The sequence below is a fragment of the Microcaecilia unicolor genome, chromosome 14 (genome assembly GCF_901765095.1).
Source record: "Microcaecilia unicolor chromosome 14, aMicUni1.1, whole genome shotgun sequence".
NCBI classification, from domain to species: Eukaryota; Metazoa; Chordata; class Amphibia; order Gymnophiona; family Siphonopidae; genus Microcaecilia; species Microcaecilia unicolor.
Window position 1 is genome coordinate 53,218,284 of NC_044044.1, and position 16,472 is coordinate 53,234,755.

At 44.8% G+C, this 16,472-nt stretch overlaps 1 protein-coding gene across 2 annotated transcripts in view; it reads right to left on the reverse strand.

Annotated features, from left to right (window-relative positions):
• Window positions 1–3,274: 3,274 nt before the first annotated feature.
• Window positions 3,275–16,472, reverse strand: part of TAGLN2 (transgelin 2) — a 61,719-nt gene continuing 48,521 nt past the window's right edge. For both annotated transcript variants that reach the window (XM_030187191.1, XM_030187192.1), the window contains exons 2-5: window positions 14,547–14,746; window positions 13,151–13,316; window positions 6,653–6,755; window positions 3,275–5,340 (exon numbers count right to left, since the gene is read on the reverse strand). In XM_030187191.1, coding sequence (XP_030043051.1) covers window positions 5,199–5,340; window positions 6,653–6,755; window positions 13,151–13,316; window positions 14,547–14,732 — 597 coding nt within the window. In that variant the 5' untranslated portion in view covers window positions 14,733–14,746 and the 3' untranslated portion in view covers window positions 3,275–5,198. The remainder of the gene's footprint in view (window positions 5,341–6,652; window positions 6,756–13,150; window positions 13,317–14,546; window positions 14,747–16,472) is intronic.

The window sequence follows — 16,472 nt, forward strand, 5'->3', positions numbered from 1 at the left end:
GGGGGTTGGTGACCACTGGGGGAAGTAAGGGGAGGTGATCCCTGATTCCCTCCAGTGGTCATCTGGTCAGTTGAGGCACTTTGAGACTTGGTCCTCAAAACAAATGGACCAAGTAAAGCCAGCCAAGTGCTCATCCGAGTTGGCCTTCTTTTTTCCATTATCGGCCGAAGCCGGCCATCTCGTAACCACACCCCCGTCCCACCTTCGGTACCCTGCCGACATGCCCCCTTGAACTTTGGCCGGCCCTGCGACGGAAAGCAGTTGAAACCGGCCAAAATTGGCTTTCAATTATACCAATTTGGCCGGTTTAGGAAAAGGCCAGCCATCTCCCGATTTGTGTCGGAAGATGGCTGCCCTTCTCTTTCGAAAATAAGCAGGATAACCTCTTACCAACTGACATAATCATACATGTGACACTCAAAGACTAGATAGCACCTCTCTTGCTACTGGACTGCTGTCTGCATGCTTTTTCTTAAGATTAAATGGTATATTGTGTGATTTATTGTTTGCTTCTCAGATATAATTGACTAAATGAAGAGATGTCTAGGGGTGGGGGTGGGTGGGAATATAGAGGGAACTAGGCCCTGCTTTGCCTTCTAGAGGCTGATCTGTTAATGCTATGGTTCAAGTTTTAGAAACTATGGGAAAAAGGGTAGGAAACTAGTTAATAAAAAAGTTAGGGTTTAAAAAAAAAATTCTATCCATTAATAAACCTGTACCTTACCTCTTTTAAACCCCAACCTTTAAAATCACCAAAGCACAGAGTCAGAAAAAAAAAATGTTCACTTGACCGGAAAAATGTCCTCTTCTTTTTGCTTTGGAAAATGTGTCTCATCTTACATAGTGTAGTAGCCTCTTCCTTGCCTGCTCCTCCCCCCTCCCCCCACCTCATATCTGTTTCTGGAAGAGACTTTCCTGATCTGTGTACAGAAGCAAGCAGTCAGGTGGGCTTTGGAGGCAGGCCTTTCAGCCATAGCCAGGAGTGTCCACTACCTGCTTGTTTTGACCTAGGACAGCAACTTAAGTACTACTGCAGTAACACAGACTCAAACTGTTTCATTCATCTTCTTAAATTGAAACCTCTTGTGACATCTAACACCTACTTGTTATTTACTGGCACGTCTATCTAAAGGCCTAGGTCACTCCACAGCCTCTTGACAACTACATTTAAGGAAAGTGTGGAAAGTAGATTTGTCAACAAGTACAGCAGGAACATTAGACACTCCACATTCAGAAGCAGGGTTTTTTTTATTTTGTGAAGTTGTAGGGAACATCCAGACTTAGATGTCCTGTGTAAAATAGGGCTTGTGTGTAGTTTGTCACCTTTTTTTTCTGGAGCCTCTATTCTTATATATTGGGAAGGGGGAGGGGAAACGACACATTCCTTCTCCCTCCCCTCTTCAAGGGGCAACACAAGTTCTTAACAGTGTTTTGGGTTTTTTTTTTTTTACATTTGTACCCCGCGCTTTCCCACTCATAGAGGCTCAATGCGGCTTACATGGGGCAATGGAGGGTTACGTGACTTGCCCAGAGTCACAAGGAGCTGCCTGTGCCTGAAGTGGGAATCGAACTCAGTTCCTCAGGACCAAAGTCCACCACCCTAACCACTAGGCCACTCCTCCCAAACCTGGTCCCAATCAGGGTTTCAGGATATTCACAATAAATACTCTTGAGAGAGATTTGCATGCACTACCTCCACTGCAGAATATCCTGAAAACCTGACCGGCTGGGGTGGCTCCAGGACCAGGTCTGGGAAATGCCCTACGCTGTAGCCTACTCAGTGCACCAGCAATTAAATCATGTCTGCTAATTTAGCCATATTGGCAGGGCTTTCTAGGTTTGGTTTGGGGGGGGGGGGGGAACCCCACCCCACTTCCCTAATACTTAAAACCTGGGAACTTATTACATTAGGTTTGGAATGGAGTGGGGAATTTTGCTAATGAGCTTTAGCTCTAGAATTGGCTTCTGAGGGTGCTGCATGCAATGACAGCAAAAGCGGTGTCCAAATCCCATCAGATAAAAGTCCACAATAGAATACTAAGGGGTTGATATTCAAAGTGATCTAAAATAGCGCCACCAAATATGCCTGGTTAATCTGTTTCAGTTTAGGCACTGCTTTGTAGGTGATCCTGGACGCTGTTCCTTCTAAGCTGAGCAGGAGTCCTCCAACTACAATCCTGCCTGTGGGTGGTGCTGATTCATTACCACATTTTCAATAGTGAGGGACAGGCAGGCTCTGCAGGACTCCATGGAACATCCCTAGTGATTGAAAATACAATATTAAAGCCCCCACCCCCACACTGTCAGCAATGCAGTTGGAGGGCTCCTGCTCAGCTTAGAGGGAACAGTAGTCCTGGAGCAGCCTCAGCACTTATACAGTATGCATAAAACAGTTCTATATGCAATTCACCTTATGTGATTAAATGCTAATATTACACTTAACTGGATAAGTTTTAACCAGCCACATATGCTTGGATATTCCATGCCGGTAGGGTTACCATATTTGCTCCCCCCAAAAAGAAGACACATGCCCCCCCCTCCTCCGCCACGCCCCCACTTCACCCCCTTTACACACCCCACCCCGCCCCCTTGTCACATACCGCCCCATCCCTTTCACACACACCCCCCCTAATGGTGTCCTATCCTCCCCTCACCTTACTATACTGCCCTGGTGGTCTAGTGAACTCTTTGGGGCAGGAAAGAGCCCCCTTTTTCCTGCCCGGAGCGGCTGCATATTGCTCCTTGCTGACTCCAGTCCTGGCGCCGATCCAAAATGGCCACCAAGAGTTGAAGCGGCCTTGTGAGACTTCAACTCTTGGCGGCCATTTTGAATCAGCACCAGGACCGTCAGCAAGGAAATAGTATGCAGGGACTCTTTCTTGCCCCGAAGAGGTCACTAGACCACCAGGGCAGTATAGTAAGGTAAGGGGAGTGGAGTGGAGCATAGGACACCACTAGGCCCACCAGCCTGTTTGTCCGGAAATCTGGACAAATGGGCAGGCTGGCAAAACCCGCCCAGTTGCCCGGCCATATGGCAACCCTACATGCTGGGGCCTGGACGTGGCCGGTATTGAATATCTGGGGATAAAGCCAACAGCAGCCAAAAATACACCACTGCCACCAGCTGAGTATCTACCCCAATTTTCCAAAAGACACTTTAAAAAGGCAATTGCAGTGCTCTGTAAAAGTGAATGATGGGGGGAAATGTATCCGAACACCCCAGATCACACCAAAACACAGCACACAGTGCAGCAAAAAGACAACACCAGGCATGTGTTTTTATAAACATAGGCCGGAAAGAATTTATTCTAAACAGGGACCTGTACAGAATACATTCAATACACACTATAAACATCACAGTCAGAATACAACAGTAGAAACCCTTCACATCTTCATGCTGGATTCCTGTGGACAGGGGTAAAGGCCACATGTATTTTTTCCTTTATAAATATGTAAGTTTATATATGAATTTAACTCGACTTTCAAGAGCACCATGTCTACCACCGTTCAAACATAAGTTTTTCTCCTTCCAGACCATCAAAAATTCATCTTATCTAGGCACTGGCAACAGTTTTAAGTTTAATTATAGTATTACCCCTTCCCAGCCTCTTTGGTGTGTGCAACAGAGATGCTGTGCTCTCGGGAAATATACTTATTTCTGCACAAGGCCTTAGTGCAGTGAAACAGTTTAGCTCATTGTCCCAATGTTATTGATATCGCCACACCTGTGAGATAGGGCTCAAAAGCAAACCTGCCCACACCAGTACACCTTTTTATCTACAGGAGAGGGAGATAAGCTTGCAAAGCTACCACGCAAGGTTCCTCTCACCCAGTGCCACAAAATCTAAGCAGTTAAATGCTTTTAAAGGACAACAAAAAAAAGTTCAAAGTTTGCTTTGTCTTCCCTTTAAGATTCTTCTATGCAGTATGTTAACTGAGCCTTGATACCAGGGCTCTAGATGTTGATGGGCTGTGAGAGAAGGCAATGAATGCTCTCCAAGAAAAGTTAAATAGGGAAAAATCTCCGACCTGGAGTTACTGTAAAAAGCCAACATGCACAGGTTTGAGAGATTTTCTAGTAGCCAGGCTGAAGGCTCTGACATCCTATAAAAGCCAAAGACCTCTCGTCTGAGGGGCACAGATTCCCCCTTCCCAAAATGTTGACTGTGAAAATCATGTCTGGGTAAGTTGGGAAGCCATCTTGAGTGTATCTGCATGGCATCCATTATGCGACAGACAATTCCATAAAATGGGTCCATTTTCTTTGGGATAAAAAGATGTTGGAAATTAGGAGCCCTGGCAGAAAAGGTAGGGGGTGGCATTTAATCATTCACAAATATTCTCTCCCCCCAACAAAGTACAAGATCTAGACAAAGGTTTTGTGTTCTGACTTTGATATCCAAAAGTCAGAACACAAAACCTTTGTCTAGATCTTGTACCTTGTGGGTGGGGGTGAGAGAATATTTGATTGATTAAATGCCACCCCCCACCCAAGAAGGGTAAGGTTCCTCAGGTCAGGAGAAAGTCTGTACTTTGAAAGTTTAGACTTGATTAGCGATTCTGAAGACTGAGCAGGGTTACCAGCTACCAACCATTTAACCACTCACTAATATATTCCAGTGCACATAACTTGTGTTCCCCTTAAGACGGAACTAGTTGTTCAATCACCACATGAGAAAAATCAAGATTACCAAGGGCTTGTGCTCATTTGACCCAGCAGCAGTTTGTGGTTATTTTAAAATCTTAGGTTTTTATTAAAGAACTTAAGTTGCAGATAAGAGACCCCAAAACACACACACACAAGACATTCTGACATCACTTCCTGTCAAGAAGGCAAAAGTGGTCATCAACTGGATACACACTAGACAACTAGCTAGTACCCTTTAAGTATGCATTGGGCTAGCCTGTAAAAAAAAGTGGCATGGCTAAACTAAAAATGGCCTGGCCTGGCCTTCCCCCCCCCCCTCCCCAACGCCAGGGTCACCTTCCCTTTTAAGGTAAGTCTGGTTAGTGGATAAAACATCTCATATTACAAAACAGAAGACAATGGACTTAGCCAAATTGTGTATATACAAAATGCATATGCAAGAATATATTAAAAGAGAACCGAGGGAGTGAGGGATGAGCAGGACAGGAGGGGGGGGGGGGGGGGTGGAATCTTTGGGGGCAGACTATGCACTACTCCGAGAGTCTGTGGATCAGAGGATCTGACGTGGCATACCATAGCCAGTCATGCCAGACTGTGATGCCCCCTTGTTGGTGCCCATCTGCAGACCTATGACACTCTGTCCTTCCTTCAGTTTGTCAGTGGAGAAATCCCGGCGATTCTCTTGAGATTTTCTGTAAAGAAAGAAGTCAAGGAGGTGGGTAAGACTGGTAGCCATAGTTGCATAGTGTAGGGATTAAAGTTTTGAGAACATACAAAGTTTGTCACCTGCGTTCAAATTAAATCACCTACTAAGACAGCTTAAGGAAGCAGTGACCTAGGGCTAAGAGCACCAGGCTAAGAATCAGGAAAACCAACATCATCATTCCTCATGACCATCACAACTCACTCAGGCTTCCCCATCCTTGCAGCCTCAGGTACCCAACAGATTATGTTATGGACCTTGCAGCTGAGTCAAGTTTGCATGACTGAGGTTTCAGCTTTTCTTCCTTCAGAATGACGCTTTGGTAGGTCTGGGTACTGGGTTTTATGCAGTGGTTCTTAATTCAGACTGGTTGTCTGACCAAGTCATATTTAAACTCCTGAAGGCAGAAAGTGTATCAAGCAAACTCTAGATACTGCAGCAAGAACCACAACACCAATCATGGAAGCCTAAGAAAACAGACTAAGTTATTTGAGGAAGAAATTTCTCTTACCCAAATTAATGCTATAAGCCGGTTTAGATATTCTGTTTACTTTCCTAAGTCAACGGTTCTTAATGTCTTTTTCTCTTGATACTCAGCCAGCTAGGTTCAGTTATATCTACTGAATATACACGAGACACTTACATACAATACAGGTAGTGCATGCAAAACCTGCCATGTATATCCATTGAAAATACCCAAACACTGCTTGAGAACCACTGTCCCAGAGCAGAATTAAGTATCTAAGTTCGCCAAACTCCTGTTCCATGCGTTGGCAGCATTAGGTTCTCCCTGTGCTTATCCTTGAATTCTGGGAAGGCTGTTGCCTCCTACCTCTTCACTTTAAGAGGCTCTGCCAGGCATCCCTCATCCTCTTATACGGATATCCCCAATGTTATACTTGGCTACTTCATCTGAGCCTAACGGCTCAAACCCAAGAGCACAAATAGGAAAGCAGAGTGGGGCAATAGTCTCCTTGCTAGTCCAGTTGTGGCTGCATGAGGGCAGGAACCAGCACTTTTAATGCTTTATTTATGTAATATGAAGCTCATTCTACTTCCCCTCAAGCACTAGCACAGCAGGGCTACCGAGTTGCATCTTAGAATATGCTCCAACAGCAGAGAAGGTAGCAAAAGATGGCTGCAAGCTTGCTAACCTCTCAACTTTAAGCTTCCATGTACATTTTTACTTTTATATTTAACCAAAGTTTTTAAAAATGTATGCAGAGGATACTTCTACTTAAAAGGTTCATCTTTGATTAAAATAGGGTTAGAAAGTATAAGTGGGGAGAGGGGAATCTTACTTGGGGAACCAGCTGGGGTCTCCTCTGAAGCATCCGTTGTCTCGTGAGACTGCCAAGCCCCCCAGGTTCATCAAAGTCCTCTGCACACTTGCCATGGCTTTCCCTGAAAACAGAAGCACAATCACGGGTTTTAAAGTTAGCCCTCCAAGGAGACAGATCTGTGCCCAGAAGCCTTGGCACCAAACACATACTTTCCATGCATGCAAGCATCCTGAAGAGCTCATGGAGGAAATGGGACACGCTTAGTATCCATTCTAGGTGTGGTGTCCTGTGTACAATTTCAGGTCTTGTTAGTAGCTGTACTGAAAGATTTTAACTTCAATACAGGCTTTGAACCCAAGAAGCATCCCTTACTGATTTAAGTGGCTCTAGGCTCTTGCCTAAAAGGTCTTTAAGTAAAAGGTGTATGATATGTTTCGGACACATCCCGATTTCTAAAAGACAAAAATAAGATACTGGTACTGGGGAAGGAGATCTGCACCATCTTGGACAGATGTACTAAAATTAGGACCTTCTGTTATCATCTCTAAATTAGGAAAAAAGCATAAGCTTAATGCTAAAGCACTGATGAGGCAGGCACAAAAGCAGATGCTTTCCAAAAAATCAGGTACATTTGAAGAAGCCTATGAGTCGTCAGTTGGGCCGTTATTAGGTTGACAGGTTAAAAATAAAATAAGGACTTAAAATGACCATGTAAAAAGAAGCAACAAATACCAGAAATTGTCCTCCATCACCATTTAAAATATTATCTCAGTAAACCTGTATTATGGAAGAGGACAAGTTGACAACTAAGTAGAAGAAAATCACCTTGACTGGATGGTATAGACCCCCCCCCCCCCCCTCAAATTAGGTTGTTGGCTAATCAGTAAAATAGATTATGGTACTTGAGGTAACATTTATGGGAGTGGAGGAGTGGCCTAGTGGTTAGGGTGGTGGACTTTGGTCCTGGGGAACTGAGGAACTGAGTTTGATTCCCAGCACAGGCAGCTCCTTGTGACTCTGGGCAAGTCACTTAACCCTCCATTGCCCCATGTAAGCCGCATTGAGCCTGCCATGAGCCTTCCATGTAGAAGGCTGCGCAGGCTTCTGTTTCTGAGAGTCTGACGTCCTGCACGTACGTGCAGGACGTCAGACTCAGAAGCAGAAGCCTGCGCGGCCACATTGGTGATCTGCAAGGGCCGACGTCTACATGGAATGTTGCTAGTGGAATAGCAACATTCCATGTAGAATCTCAAATAGTAGCAACAGTGGAGGAGTGGTTAGGGTGGTGGACTTTTGTCCTGGGGAACTGAGGAACTGAGTTCGATTCCCGGCACAGGCAGCTCCATGTGACTCTGGGCAAGTCACTTAACCCTCCATTGCCTGCCGCATGAGTGGGAAAAGCACGGGGTACAAATGTAACAAAAATAAATAAATAAATGTCCTTCAAAGTTTAGAAACACTGGATGTAACCAACCTCCTTGGATGTACCTCCTTGGATGTTTTAACTAGTGTTCCTTGAACCTGGTTTCAGTTCCTATTTACAAGGAAGGACCTTCCAAGTACGTTGGTCTGGGATTTATGCTCTTACAGGTGGGTCAAGGTTCAGTTCTTAGACCTGTTCTTTTTAATATTACCGCCCAACCTTTTACAAAAGTCTTGGGATAAATGCATATCAGTATAGAGGAGAAGTTATTTCCTCTTGAAAACTAGTACCCCACATTTATTTGGATTTTGCTCACACCTTTTATAGCTCAAGGTGAGTTACACTCAGGTACACTGGGTATTTCTCTGTCCCTGGAGGGCTCACAATCTAAGGGGCCCTTTTACTAAGCTGCGTAAGCGTCTATGCGCGCCCAACGTGCGCCAAAATGGAGTTACCGCCTGACTACCAAAGTGGCTCTTGCAGTAATTTCATTTTTGGCACGCGTCCAATACGTGTATCTGAAAAATATTTTTTATTTTCAGGCACGCGTAACGGATGCGCACAGAGTGGCATTTGACACGCATAGGTCATTACCACCCGGATTCTTTACTGCTAGGTCAATGGCTGTTCTCAGACCCAAAATGGACGCGTGGCAATTTTGATTTTGCCACACATCCGTTTTCGGCAAAAAAAAAAAAAAAAAAAAAAAGGCATTTTTTTCTAGGTGTATCGAAAAATAATTCTACGGACGCCCAAAACACGCATCTACACTATCACAGGCCATTTTGCAGTGCACCTTAGTAAAAGGACCCCTAAGTTGGTACCTGAGGCAATGGAGGGTTAAAAAAAAAAAAATCACATGAAACAGCAGTGGAATTTGAACCGGTCACCTCTGGATGTCAAGACAGGTGTCCTAACCACTAGGCCACTCTTCCACTCCACATGCAATCAGGGAGATACTGAACTAAATTGAGTTGCTGATTGTCTTACAGCATGTGGATTGAAATTAAATACCATAGAAAGACTAGTGCTCTGCTGTTTCCTCCAAACTGACTCACCAAATTTACCTTGCTCTTACTATTTGTGGTTCACAGATCCCATTTGAGAAGACTAAAATGCTTGGAAATCTTAATGATAATCATTAAAAAAAAAAAAAAAAGCCATAAATTGTAACAAAACTGCACTAGCGATTCTGTTGTAGCAAATGCAACAAAGCCTATTCAATTCCTATGGGCGTCATTACATTTGTTGTGCCAGAATCATTAGTGTGGCTTTGTAAAAAGGAGCCCTTGGAGACCATCTCAAGTCAAAATATCTTTTTCACAGAGGCATATTTGTGCAGCTTGAATGTTCTGATCTGCTTACTTGTTCACTCATTAGTTATTTTGCAATTAGATTACTGTAATGCCTTCATGGTTTGCCACAATATCAACTTTTTATTCAAAATAAGAACATAACAGCAGCCATACTGTGTCAGACCAATGGTCCATCCAACCCAGTATTCTGCTTCCAGCAGTGGCCAATCCAAACACAATTAGTAGCACCATTCCACGCTACCAATCGCAGGGAAAGCAGTGGCTTCCCCCATGTCCATCTCATAGCAGGACAGACTTTTCCTCCAGAAACTTGTCCAAACTTTTTAAACCCAGATACACTAACTGCCGTTACTACATCCTCCAGCAACGAGTTCCAGAGCTTAACTATTCTCTGCTATATATCTTTTTTTGAGCTACGGCGACCAGAATTGAACACAATACTCAAGGTGAGATTGCACCATGGAGCGATAGAGGCATAATAATATATTTTTGGTCTTATTTTGCATCCCTCTCAATAATCCCTAGCATCCAGTCAATATTAAGATAATTGAAATCACCATTATAATCTATGTTGCTTTCCTAATTTCTGTAAAGCAATGTCATCTACCTGTTTAGTTTTAAAATTTTTGTTTTGACCCACAATTCCTCTATAGAGCCCTTATTCCCTATATTCTGATTTGTACTCTGTCATCCCAGCTTTTGAAATTTTGCGCTATCTAAAGAACCACTCAGGAAAGAAAGAAAATATAACAATTGTACAGGGAATATATATTACCAAAGGAAATAGTATTGACTGATGTGTACGATTGATACAATTAATTGTTTTATCCTCTTTGGTATGGAAGTTTGTTAGTGCTGTGCTGTCATAAAATGGATTAGAATATCATTGTATGTTATCTGTATTTTTAAATATGTAAACCGTTCTGATTTGCTATGCAAGAAGTGACGGTATAGTAAAATAAATTATAAACCTACGCCTCCTTATGATTCCAATAAGGATGGGGAGGCAAAACATTGATATTTAGTGTAAAAACTGCTTAGATATCTTTAGTTGCAGTATATTAAATACTAAATGTAAATATGCAATTATTAACTTTACTGTATGCAAACTAATTACAAGCAGCGTACGAAAAACCACAGGGAGGACCTTTGAGAGACTGGGCAGCTAGATGACCTTTGAGAGACTAGGCAGCTAGATGACCTTTAATGTTCACAATGCAGAGTGATGGATATGAGAAGAATGTAGCTAAACAAGTCTAACATTTCCACATTAGGCGTCTCTACCCAGGACGAGATCTAGACATATTCATAGACAATATGCCGACATTTTCTTTTTACTCTAAGGCAGTAGCCAGAGACAATTAGGAATGAATGAAGATTCAGAATGCTTATATTATTGTTCTGGAATTTTCTGGCCTTTTCTTTTGGGTCTGCTTATTTCTGTTTGTGTTCCTGTGAGTTTCCACTGATAGTTATAAGACAGGAATTTCTGGCTGACCACAAACTGACAAAGACCATTGCCATGACATCCCAACCAACTGTCGTGTTACAAACAAACTGACTAGGACCCTCACCCCCGTTGTCATGACACCCCAACTGCTTGTTACTGAGCAGGGGTGTGGCAAGGACACTAAGGCCCTATCACAGGTCTCCTTTGTACTTGCAGGATTGCTGACTGGGTGATATATGAGGTGGTCCTTTGTGATGGGAAGGGTATATAAGTAACTGCTCATCTAAAGAGACTCTGAAATAGTCCTTTATCAGCCTATTTCTGGGGGGGGTACTCTTCCCCCCCCCCCCCCCCCGATACAAACTAATTCTGTATAGCTAAGATTCTCTTTCTTTCTTTCTCTCTGTTCTATGACCTTGTAAGTCGGTATGACAGTGAGGAATAAAACTTTCCTTCCTATTGTTAGACTCTGTACTGAAAAACTACTAATGCCAAGAGCCAATAATATTTCTTGTGCTGTTGCTAGTGAGAAATAAAGAGTCCTTTTCTTCTTCTAACTTGAGTTTTGTACAAGAATAGCAAACCAAACGCGCAGCCTAGAACGTTATTTGATGCTACAACTGTATTAGTATTGTGTGCGATCCTTAGAAAAAAAAAAATACAAAGAAGCGTAACCACAATAAAAAGGGGATGCAACTACTGAGGAAAGGCTAAAGTGGTTAGAGCTCTTCAGCTTTTGTTCAATTCTAGAGGCTGTATCTTGCTAAGGACACAAGGAACTTGAAGTGGTCCAGAGAAGGCAATGAATGTGACAAGTCAGGGATGTACCAAGAGACCTATGAGAAGAGACTTGAAGACCTGAATATGTATACCCTAGAGGGATAGAGGAGATATGATACAGACATATACTTGAACGCTATTAATCTACAAACAAATCTTTTCCAGAGAGACAGAAAAGCGGTAAAACTAGGGGACATAAATTTGAGGTTGTGGGATAGCAGACTTAGAAGTAATGTCAGGAAATACCCAGAGGGTGGTGGATGCCTGGAATGCCCTCCCAGTGGAGGTGATGGAGAGAAAAGTGACACAATCCATAAACAGAAAGGGACTAGTACAAAACACACCAGCAGCTATGAATTTATGCTGCTTAGGAATGGCGCTTTAAATGCAGCTCCAGCAGCGGAGAGGTGACGCCAATGCCAGATAGACTTCTATGGTCTGTGTCCTGTATATGGCAAGACAGATCAGCATGGGGGGGGGGGGGGGGGGGGGGGGGCTGAAGCAATTTTTGACCGCAACTCCAGGAGCTGGGAAGTAGGGCCAGGGCAGGGTAGATTTACGGTCTGAGCCCTGAAAACGGCAAAGACAGATCAGGAGCAAGTACACATTTTATACCTCATATCATACGAGTGCAGGTCTTCTGCCTTAGTGGGCGAGGGGAAGACTGTCTAGTGGAATAAGCGAGTAAAATGTTTATTGAACTATTGGTTCTATAATGCTTTGGTAATGAATGCGACTGTTGGGCAGACTGGATGGACCGTGCAAGTCTATCATAAAGATAGTCACAGGAAGAATTTCATGGTACGTTAATCTTTGAAAGAATTAAACCGATTTGCGTTTCACGTGCTCTACTCCATTTATGACTTTAGAGACCTCTATTCCAAGTAAAAAGGTATGGGACAGCAGTTTCCCATATGGCATGAAAATGAAATAAAGACATGGGCAAGGGTGGGGGAAGGGGGAGGAAGCAACCTTCACAGTCTCAAATACAACACTGGCCACCTTTCTGGGCAGACTAGATGGGCCATGCAGATGATCTCCTCCAGAAACATCGTACCGAGTTGAAAGGCCAGCAATTCCCTCGGGCAGCAAATTATGTTTTTTTCATATTCTTTTGAGCACAAGCCACACAGAATGCAAGCTGAAAGACTTATTTAACAGAACACTCCTACCAAATATTCTAGTGACCTTATATTTTTGGAACTATCCCATCTGATGCTGTGGTTTCTCCTACTTCCTAGTACAGTAATGCACAAACCCTTAGGTTTCTGCAAGACTCTTCCCAGCCAGAAAGGGTGGGGGGGGGGGGAAAGAAGAGACTAATAGGGTGTTCAGTAGCATCTCAGCTCCTAGAAATGCCCTTGCATCTGACTAAAACAAGATGGAGCAGGGCACGATGGACATTAGAAGGCATACAAGCCTGGAATAGCAAGAGGTGCTGCAGTAGAGGACAGATTTCGTGTCAGAGCTGTAAGCATGTGCACAGTCCCTGCTCGAGCCATGTACAAGTTGCACATTTCCAGTGTCCTTCCCTTTTGCCCACATACCTTCCCAGAGGTCAACGGTCTGGAACTGGTCATTGGATGGGATCCCGTAGCGGTCGATGGCCTGCAGGAACTGAGAGATCTGCTCCATCTGACGAAATGCTGTCTCAGACTTCTGAATCTTCTTAATTGAGCCAGGAGCCAGACTATTGATGAGATGACACAGCACCTTGGGGCGCACAAATAAAAAAAAAAAAAAAAAAGACTGTAGGTTCACAGTTTCCGAGATTCTTTACTGATCAAGCAAAGATGCACCCACATCTCCCTTATGCACATTTTTACGGTTGTAAAACTGCAAGTGCAGGTTACAGAATAGTACCAGTTACACATATGTTAACCGACACATATTAACCAACATCAACTAATAGTTGCCAATAATTAGCACTAATTGGTGGCAAGGTCCTTTTACAAAGCTGCAGCAGGAAGTGGCCTGAGCACACTAAGGCCATTTTTATAACAGCTGGAAAACAGCCGACTTTCCATTTTCCCCAATTAATGGCCATACACTAATGTTACGTTAGCCTGCGGCCATTGCTGAAAATCAGCATGTGTGCCCTTACCACTTACAAAATAAGTGGCAGTTAAGGGCTCACACACTAATTCCCTGCTAGTCAATTAGTGCACATCAATGCAGATGTGCTGATCAGTGTGGGAATGCCCACGCTCCACCCCCGACACACCCCTCTCAGTGCACACATTTGGAACTTACTATTGGACACCTGAGCTTAATAAAAGGAGTCCTAATATTCTAGAATACTGCTACACACACACACACAAATACAACATTTGGTCACAATCATTTACACCAGTCATTGACATAGCATGAGCTTCCACACTTGAGTGCTGGTGTGGAAATACACGTGCAAATGGGTAACTGCTGATAGAATTTGTGCTGAGTCAACATCCTAGTCAGAGCCGTACCATTAGGCCACCTGAGGTGGGGGCCTGAGGCAGCACACTCCAGGAATGGCACTCCCATCCTCTCTCGACCTTTACTTTATTTGTTTCTTTTCCAAATGGCAGCGGTGGCAGCAATTCCCATAGGTTGCCCTGCCACCAGCACTGACTTCTTCTCCCACTGCGGCCCGCCTCTTGACGTAACTTCCTGTTTCCTCAGAGGCGGGACCCAGTAGCCGAGGACAGTGCTGGTGGCAGGGCAGCCTATGGGAATCACTGCCGCCTCTTTTTTTTTTGGGGGGGGGGGGAATAAATAAATGCAGGGGGGGCTACAGATTTCCTTGGGCCACCCCTGATCCTAGTGCCTCATCAACACTGACAGACATGGTAAAAAAAGGATACTATGAAAAGTTAGTATAAGGGCTGTGGCCAATGATCATTTTGTCCCTGTGATGTTATAGCTACAGGACTGGCCCTTCTCTGATGAGACATGGATACTCACTGTGCCATCTTTTAACCATTTCTGGAAGGCAGCTTTTCCTTGGCCCTCTGGCTGTCCCACATCTGCCCCAGAGCACTGTGCTATGATCCATTGCACCAGAACGTCCTCCAGATCCTGCTCGTACATCTGGTCCAGCTTCTGCTGCACCTCCCGGCTCAGGCCGTAAGAAGGACCTTTGTTTGCCATGATGCTACAGCTCTCTGCAAAGACAAGGGAACCTGCCATAAAAATGAACTTCTTCCAGAAGCAGCCATACTCAAAAACATTCACCCTGCCACTGCTGTACATTTGAGACAAGAGCAACATTTCAGGGACAACACATGCTCTGGTTGATGTACAAGGACATTCATAGTAACATAGTAGATGACGGCAGAAAAAGACCTGCACGGTCCATCCAGTCTGCCCAAGAAGATAAATTCATAAGTGCTACTTTTTTTATTTGTACTGTCCTCTTCAGGGCACAGACCGTATAAGTCTGGCCAGCCCTATCCCCGCCTCCCAACCACCAACCCCACCTCCCACCACCAGCTCTGGCACAGACCGTATAAGTCTGCCCAGCACTATCCCTGCCTCCCACCACCGGCTCTGGCACAGACCGTATAAGTCTGCCCAGCACTAGTCCCGCCTCCCAACCACCAGCCCCGGCACAGACCGTATAAGTCTGCCCAGCACTAGCCCCGCCTCCCAACCACCAGCCCCGGCACAGACCGTATAAGTCTGCCCAGCACTAGTCCCGCCTCCCAACCACCAGCCCCAGCACAGACCGTATAAGTCTGCCCAGCACTAGCCCCGCCTCCCAACCACCAGCCCCGGCACAGACCGTATAAGTCTGCCCAGCAGTAGCCCCGCCTCCCAACCACCAGCCCCGGCACAGACCGTATAAGTCTGCCCAGCAGTAGCCCCGCCTCCCAACCACCAGCCCCGGCACAGACCGTATAAGTCTGCCCAGCACTAGCCCCGCCTCCCAACCACCAGCCCCGGCACAGACCGTATAAGTCTGCCCAGCACTAGCCCCGCCTCCCAACCACCAGCTCTGCCACCCATTCTAGGCTAAGCTCCTGAGGATTCGAAAACAGACCCCCCCCCCCCCCCCCCCCCCCCCCACACACACACAAATTCTACAAGTACTATTAGCCAAAGAGTCTACACTGGTTTGTGGACATGTGCCACCAATTATAAACAGCAACGGGGAGGGGGGGGGGGGGGATGAGGTGAAAGGGAAACACTGCTGCCTCATTCTTTCCAGTAGCAGAACTGAACCATCTTTGTCCCCCCTCCTCCATCCCCATGTTATATGCTGTGTTTAGAAGCTAATCATTCTTCCTGCACTTCCTCAGCAGCAGTTTCAGGAAGTGGAAAACTATTCTTTACACAGAAGAACTATGGTCCTTCATAGATATGCCATGAGCCACCACAATTCCTGCTCAAACTATCCTTTTTTTGGGGTGGGGGGGGCGGGCGGGCAGCAGGCAGAGAGCACAGCCACAGAGTACAGCTCAATAAAGCCTTTACAGCAGACGATTCTCAAACCCAGTCCTAGGAACAAACCCAGTCAGGTTTTTTAGGATATCTATAGTAGAGGAGTGTGGTAGCCGTGTTGCTTAAGACAAGATTCAATTTACATAGACATCACATGAACCATACGGGTGCCAGTAGGGTTCCTACACCTGTTGGTCAGCATTTTACAGGACCAGGACACTGTACCAGTGACTTCACAGTGAGAATCCTGAAAGGTAACTTTAAAACCATACAAGAACGTAAGACCTTTGAAGTCAGAATGATTGAATATTTTAACACCCAACAGAAAGGACTTAACAAGGATCTGGGGTTCCTAGCCCATTATAAACCATAAAGCTGTATGTCTCTGTTGATCACCCTCCCCTCACCTATCCACACCCATCCTGTTAGAATATCAATGATATGCTT